Consider the following 8,736-nt stretch of genomic DNA (forward strand, 5'->3'; position numbering starts at 1 on the left):
AATAAAAGGTGCCAAATACTAAAGAATGAAAGCAATAACCATGAAAGTACAAAAAAATACTCTAAATATTAAACAAACAAAAAAGCAAACAATTAGCAAAAATACTAAATTACTAAACAAAAACGTAAATTAACTTTGAACAAAAATCTAAATGGACAAATAGCTCCTACAGATATATTTCTAAACTCATAACACAGTCCTGTCAGATTGTTTAAGAACTCGACCTCTGTACGAGTCAGTTGTCAAGTTTGGACAGATGCAACATGGGAATGAAGTTAAGCGTGCATGTCCGCAGTGTCCAGTGGAAACGTCTACTATTGAAGAACAAGTCAAAGAAACGTGGTAAGACTGTATGAGCAGCTGTCTGAATGATGCAGGTATAAAGAAAATATAGAGTTCCATGAGATCCAGTACCAACACGCAAAGGGAGAATCAGCCCCGGGTCAATGAAATAACCTTTTTGCATGCTTCATGCCTAAGTGAGTTATTTTTCAAACAAATATGTGTTTTACAGATGCATTTTATTCCATGAACAGTCGACTAATGTTCTTTTTATACGGTGCAGGGCAGCGCGGATAGTACATCTATGTTTGACTGCATTATCATATTTAACATTTTTATACACTTTTCTTCTTTTTTTTTGAAGTAGTTACCATTGAAACAGTTCAGTTCAGTTCAGTTCAGTGTGCTGCTTCCTCACTGTGGTTGGCTTTCCACAACTGCAGAGTTAAAATGAGGTTGTTTAATACTATGCAGGCTGACGATAAACAGGAAACATGTCAGAAACAAACCATTTGGAAGGCAGTGTTGGGTGGAGGAATCTTCATTCACTTGAGACTCTGACCAAGAGTTTTAGACATAAAAGTCTCTAAAGTCTGAAGAATTTTAACCTATAATCCATTGTCGGCATACCAGTAACTACATATTTTTTTGGCATTTAAAGAGACGGCAATCATGGTTAGACATGTTGAGCCACGCAGCTGTGGATGATGTTTTTAATACAGAATAAATGTGTGTTTTTCAACCATAATAATTAACCTGACAGAGTTGAACTGCGTGTGTCTGCATATTTGTTTTGTTGTGATTATACTCACACTATAACTCCATAACAAATGCAGCCAAAATGATCAAACTCTGCAGTGATGTTCAGTGTGAGCCTCCCTAGACACCCATAAATGTTGGACTCAAAATGCCAAAGTTCAAGCTCACAGGATAAAAATAAAGGGTTCAAGCCCCTATTTGGACTGCATTGCACCCATAGTATGCTCATGTAGTGATTTAGACTCATATTGTGTGCTTCTGTAGATATAAATATATATTATGTGTCATATTTTACAAATTAGAATTGTATCTGAAAAAAACACAAACAAGTGGTGCCAGGCACAACAAACCCCGCCCCTCACATGCATTGTAGATTATTTTGGCATCAATCCAGCTGATGTCATCATGTCTATGCATGTGCTGATGTCAGTATATGAAGTGCCTCTGTATATGTGCCAAGTTTGAAGTAAATTGAAACAAAATTATTATAAGTAAATGGGGAAAAAGTAATTTAAAAAATTCTGAAAAATTTGAACTTTGACTTACTTTTACCAAAATGTGACCACATCTATTCTGAGTCACTGGTGATCTATAAACCAAATTTGGTATGAATTCAAGTAACAGTTCTGCTACTACAGATGTATGAAATTTTGCCCATTATAAGTAAATGGGGAAAAAAAAAGATTTTAAAAATTCGTAAAAAATTTTAACTTTGATCTACTTTTCCCAAAATGTAATCAGATCTACCCTGGGTCACTGGCAATCTATAAACCCAATTTGGTAGGAATTAAATCAAAAATTTTGCTGCTAGAGTGTTAACAAACAAACAAACAAATGAACCAAACCAAAAACAGTACCCCTTGCCTCCCCTTCGGGGGTGCGGGGTAATACAGGAAAATGCATTTAAATATTCCTAACAGGTACCTGGTGTGATTCAGCATCTCTTTTGCATGTGGTTTAATCTAACAAATATACTGATAAAAGACCTATGGGACTGAGCAAAATAAATAATTAAAATTCAAATGAGATAATATATCACAATTTCTATATAATTCATTTTTAAATAAAAAATCAAGGGGCATGTGGAAGTGCGTTGCAGAGCAGCTGCAGCAGGTATTGTCTGGTCTTAAATCACAGCGTATTGTCAGTTTACCAACCAACAGCTGCATCAGTCTGATAATATTTTTTTATTACCCATTCTGACAGCCAAGAGAAAAAAGCAACCACAGTTGACAAGTACTTATATGACACTTCTGTTTGTCTATTTTTAAGTTTTATTTAAGTTTTATCTTACATTTTCTGTGAGAGGAATCTGGAATCTGGAAAAAGAAGAATTACCTCTTGAGTTCATTTTTCTTCAAGTAGTTTTGTGCAAGTTCTTGGCCCCTCAGGCTGTTTCTCCTCCACGGAGCTCAAAGTAATGCAGGTGACATTTCACCCCAACAATCCAACAGTGCCTGTCAAATGTTACTTTCTCTGCATCATCGGAGATACAGCCAGAAAAATAGGCCTACATGCCTCAAGAAGAATCAGGTAACAATGTAAACAGAGTTAAAGCATATTTTGTCATCCAAGGGCACATTGGACACCCCAGTGTAACTCACCACCATTTGGCTTCTTTCTTTTCTTTACAGAGACAGGTTGCATTTTGTTTGGCCAATGTATTGTTTTCTGAATGTAGTCATTCTAGTATCCAGCTAAAACCTGAGTCTCCTTTGGCTTAAACAAAGTAGGTCATGCTGTATAGATACTTATGTAACAATTTAAAGGTACAACCGTACTTAAGACCACTATTAAACCGTTATTTATAGACATATGCATGTTTAAATCTAACATATTGTGTATTTTATCTTTGTCAGACACAGACTGGATGCTGCAATACTGTGGTATAAGCCAGCACGTTTGGTATCTTGCCATGCAAACGGTCAATCTCCTGTGGGAAGAAATATGTGCCTGAGGGACTGTAGCCAAGGATCAGGTCATGCTGCTCAACTGTGAGAAATAAGAGTTGAGGCTTTCTTCATGTAAACCAGATGTCTCTGCTTTCCATCTCAGCTCACACTAGACCCTGAGTGAGTACACCTCTAATAGAGCACGGTGGTATTCAACCTATGGAAAGCATAAGGTCAGTATGAGGTCTTTTTAAACAATGGAAAGAACTAGGTTTTGTGCCATGGTCGTGCTCCAAATACTTGTGTTACCAGTTGTTGATCATTTGAATCATATATCACAAACAAAGCATAACACTGAGCATAAATTAGGTTAAACACCAGCCTCCAGGGTATACACCAGCTGACCCCTACTAATGATGGGTCTTCACTGACTGTAGCCATGGCACCCGCTAAGCTTTGTGATCTTTACAAAGCAATAAACGTAGACTCAAAGGTTTTAAAAATCAGTAAAGAACATTTTTACAAGACAACACCTTGAGCTGCAGGACATATCCATGTCACAGAGTCTCATACCGTAACATTGGGGCTGGGGTGTAGCGGAAGGGCCATAGGGTTTTGTGCCACGGAGGATAAACTTTCAACCTTACTTCAGTCACGTTGCAATGACCTCATAAATAATACTGTCCCTGAATGAACTCTTGAGTAGTACCCCGCCCCTGAAGAGGAGGCAAGGGGTATTGTTTTTGGTTCTGTTTGTTTGTTTCTTTGTTTGTTAACATTCTAGCAGCAAAACAATTGCTTCAGTTCACACCAAATTTAGTTTATAGATTGCCAGTGACCCAAAATAGATATATTTACTTTTGGGAACAGTAGGTCAAAGTTAAAAAAAATTTTTATGAATTTTTAAAATCTTTTTTTTTTCCCATTTACTTACAATGGGTGAAATTTCAAATGTCTGTAGCAGCAAAACTATTGGTTGAATTCACACAAAATTGGGTTTATAGATTGCCAGTGACCCAAAACAGATATGTTTACATTTTGGGAAAAGTAGGTCAAAGTTCAATTTTTTTATTACCTAGAAGCACTTGGAGAGGGCAGACCCCCCCCCCCCCCCCCCCCCAGATCACCACCAAAATTGAATCATTTGTTCCTTGTGCCAGTGTCAACATTTCTTGAAATTTTCATCCAAATCCATTCATAACTTTTTGAGTTATCTTGCACACAGACAGATAGATAAACAGACAGACAGACAGACAAACAGACAAACCAACACCAGCAAAAACATAACCTCCTTGGCGGGGGTAAATTAATAAAATCTTTTTTTCCCCATTTATTTATAAATTTCACACATCTGTAGCAGCAAAACTATTGGTTGAATTCACACCAAATTGGGTTTACATGTGTACATGTGTATTGGGTTTATATTTTGGGAAAAGTAGGTCAAAGTTCTTTTTTTTTTTTATTATGAATTTTTAAAATCTTTTTCTTCTCCCATTTACTTATAATGGGGAAAATTTCAAATGTCTATAAATACATCCATTTTGTTTCAATTTACTTCAGACTTGGCACATATATAGAGGCAACTGATATGCTGACATCACCACATGCATAGACATGATGACATCAGCTGGATCAATGCCAGACTAATCTACAATACGTGTGAGGGGTTGGGTTTGTTGTGCCTGACACCACTTGTTTGATATTGATATTCGTACACCCCAAAAATGTGACTTTAATTACATTACTGAGTTGCTGACTTGGAGTGGGCTTTACATACAGTATGGCACATACTTAATGTCAGTGTAAGCTGACAGGGTGTCATGTGAGCGTCCAGGAAGAATCTCACACCTCTACCTCAGTTCAGTTGGCTGGGGTTCCACTAAGTGTAACAATAGTAATGTGGTTATTCTGTGCACTGGCTGTACCTACATTTGTGTTGTATTAAAGAAAAAAAACAAAAAAACAAAAACAGACTATACGCCTACCTTTTAGAAAATATCTGAGATTGCTTTCTGCAGCAGGGTTGCCATTTTAATTTTGACAATGCTTGGTCAAATACTGTGGGCAACAGGCACCCCAAACCCATAAATTGCATTCGATATCCTCTCTGGCACATGGCTGTCTGTATAGTTAATCAGCTTCGTACAGATTTACTGTGATTACATTTCTAAGGGCTCTGGCTGTAAGATCTGACTTTGTTGATGGCTGTAACAGAGACCAGATACCTGGCATTCATTACGAGTCTATTACAGTGTCATATGTAATACATTTCCGTTATACTAAACAAACAGCGTTACCATGAGAACCAGATTAAGAACGGCAGATTTCTACACACTAAGGGACAATTTGGACAGACAGAGTGTGACGTCATCTGTTGCACTGACTCAGGCTGGAATATGTGATAATAATTCAGGCATTGGTGCCCCTTGTGAATAAGAGAAAGGCTGCTTATATAACAGTTACTGTGCTACGACGACATATTATGATAATTATATAAAAAAAAGTAATAATAATCATTTAATTTGAGATCAAGACTTGTTTGGGTTTTGTGGATTTTGAGCAACCACAAAAGAAACCACAGTAAATAGAGAAAGAGCAAAAAGAAACTCATATTTACATTTTATTTTTTTCAAATTTATAAATCAGCAGTTCATTTATGGCCCTGTTTTGCAAATCTCAGTCACTTCCAAACTTTTCCAAGAGCCGCACCTTACTGTGATGTAAGTATGTTTTTACTTTAGTCTCAGTGAGCACTTTCCAAATGTGGCAGGGTTGAGAAACGTTCAAACATGCGAGCAAGTCAGTGCATGTACAAACTGACATCATGTTTGAATCACTTTTGGCGTCACTGACCACAGAACTGTAATTCATCAAGACCCACAAAAGTAGACAGTTTTAGCCCATTAGTCACAGTTTCGGAGCTGCTGTAATAGTTTCAGAAAGCCATGATTTAAACAAAAAAGATCTATAAGTGCTGTGTAAGATATAAGGGACAGATGGTGAGTATAAATCAAAATGTTGTCATTATGATGAAAGAAAAAACCACAGTCCTGCACAAAGCTGCATCACTCTTCAGGGAATTCCAGCAACTTCCTGCATTGGATTCAGAGTTTGTGCAATTCTTTGCCAGCTCATATGTTCACTTCACTGTTCTAGGAATTACATTTTTATGGCGGATTTTTGTCTAGAGGAAATAAACCCGAAAACACAAAACATGAAAACGTCTGAGACTCTTTTATCATACCTGTCATACTAATAATAATGATAACACAGCTTGCATGAAAGGATTTTAGATTTTCAAAGAGACAGTTAAATCACCTGTACCGTGAACGCGTCCTTCTGCGCCCTCTCCTCCGGTTCGGTCCCATAATGCCGCATCAGAGCCGGGTCCAAACTCCTGGTCTGCCTCAGCCCCCGCTTGGAAATAGTTTTTGGGCTCAGCGAGCATGAGAAAACTGTACTAAGCAGGCCATGAGCCGACATGTCTGCGTTACCTGGCCTGGTTTAGGATCAAGTAAGTTTGATTTCATAACTTCTCCACAGGGTCCCAAACGGAACGGCGCAGGAGCGTCTAAGCGCGCGCACAGCCGGTCCCCAGTGGGTCACCCTGATGAGGATTATGAAATACGCGCCTGTTGCACTGGATTCCCTGCTTTCCATCCCCTCCCACAGACTCACCAGTACTTCCTCCTTCCACATTTTAATAATTAGAATCTCATACACCATTATGTGCAAACTCAAGCAGTGAATTAGCAGAAAAGAGTTATATGGAGGCATTGTATCATTACAGTTATGGTATGTAAATGTATTGTGATTTATATATTTATTAGTTATTGAGAAAAAAAATGGAGATTACAAAGAATCTACACCCAAATATTCTGTAGAGATGTCTGTGGAAGGCAAAATGTCTTAACCCTTTCATGCATGAATTATGACAACCTTAATCAAGATTTTTTTTTTCTTAGTGTTTTTATTCATGACATTTAGGCATAGAAAAAAAAAGAAAAAAAAACAACAACTATATGATTGATTTTTTATGATCCTATTTTTCATGGAGTTACCAAAATATCCACTCAGCTGGACACCATGTGTTTAATGTTAGAAGCAAAGAAACATGTATTTACTGATATAATACTGTGTGAAAACTATGAAATAAATGCTGATAATCTGATGTTTTCTCACATTTTAACATACCTGCATGGATATAATATGCAAAAAAAAAAAAAAAAAAAAAAAAAAAACCTTTTTGTTTAACAATTAGCAATTTTTTCCCACTCAAACATGCTACTGCAGATCAGGCTTATCTAGAACAGTTAAGTTACAGTAATGGTATGAATTGCAGTGTATGGGATGATGCATAAGTGTCCACTGTGTTGGCTGATATGGAAATAAAACAACAAAATCCATGAATATATGAGAGAACACCTTCAAACAGTGGTCCACTGTAGTGACCACTATGCATGAAAGGGTTAATGTAGCAATATGTCTCTTTTAATACTACTTCTACTATAACTACACAACAACTACTACTATAATAATAATAATAATAATAATAATAATAATAATAATAATAATAATAATAATAATAATAATAATACAAAGTGGTGCCAGGCACAACAAACCCCATCCCTCACACATATTGTACCTTATTTTGGCATTAATCCAGCTGATGTCATCATGTCTATGCATGTGCTGATGTCAGCATATCAATTGCCTCTATATATGTGCTAAGTTTGAAGTAAATTGAAACAAAATTGATGTTTTTATAGACATTTGAAATTTCACCCAATGGGGGAAAAAAAAAGATTTAAGAAATTAATAAAAATTTTAACTTTGACCCACTTTTCCAAAAATGTAATGACGTCTATTCTGGGTCCCTGGCAATCTATAAACCAGATTTGGTATGAATTCAACCAATAGTTTTGCTGCTACAAAGATTTTAAATTCTGCCCACTATAAGTAAATGGGAAAAAAATGATTTTAAAAATTCATAAACATTTTTTTAACTTTGACCTACTGTTCCCAAAATGTAACCAGATCTATTCTGGGTCACTGGCAATCTATAAAAAAGTTTTTGGACATCCTTACATATTTACATAGTCTCAAATATGATCATGACATATTTGCGGACAAATCTTTTTTGAGCTTCAAAAGGCGTGGCTGAATCACACAGACACAAACAAATACAAATTATTATTTTTTAATTTGTTGTTAGCAAGAAATAAACAACAGTACTAAATTCTTGACAATTTCAACATATCGTGGCCTGGATGGGTTTCATTGTCTGTAGAAACATCCAGTTTTGTCCTCGATGGAACAGAGCACGTGCAGAAGGGAGCATGTGGGTTTGGAGAATGGAACAATACAGGGCAGAGTTCAATGACTTATCCCATGTCTTAAATACATTTATATTCTGTTTTTAATCAATTCCTCAAGAAAAAAGTGTGAGGCACTAGTGACAGCCAGAGGCTTTGCAGAAAATCATTAGATAAATGAGGATTATTTCTGCAAACTAAAAAAAGAAAAGACAGTGGACAGTGGAAAAAAAAATGTTAAGAGTGTGATTTTTATAGAAAATAACTTTTTGTTTCACAGTAATGCCAATGACATGACTCAAGGAGACTGCTACATTCATTAGGAATGTTATAATATTTTGGGGGGCAAGTTTTAATATGTCATCACACACTGTATTTATACATATATATATATATATATATATATATATATATATATATATATATATATATATATATATATATATATATATATATATATATATATATATATATATGTATATTGCTGC

The 8,736-nt window shown here is 36.0% G+C and overlaps 1 protein-coding gene across 1 annotated transcript in view; it reads right to left on the reverse strand.

Annotated features, from left to right (window-relative positions):
- Window positions 1-6,539, reverse strand: part of LOC115411890 (rho GTPase-activating protein 6) — a 28,664-nt gene extending 22,125 nt beyond the window's left edge. Inside the window, exon 1 of the mRNA XM_030124158.1 lies at window positions 6,252-6,539. Within this exon, the coding sequence (XP_029980018.1) occupies window positions 6,252-6,416 (165 nt within the window). The 5' untranslated portion in view covers window positions 6,417-6,539. The remainder of the gene's footprint in view (window positions 1-6,251) is intronic.
- Window positions 6,540-8,736: the final 2,197 nt, after the last annotated feature.

The sequence above is a fragment of the Sphaeramia orbicularis genome, chromosome 21, assembly GCF_902148855.1.
Source record: "Sphaeramia orbicularis chromosome 21, fSphaOr1.1, whole genome shotgun sequence".
NCBI lineage: Eukaryota > Metazoa > Chordata > Actinopteri > Kurtiformes > Apogonidae > Sphaeramia > Sphaeramia orbicularis.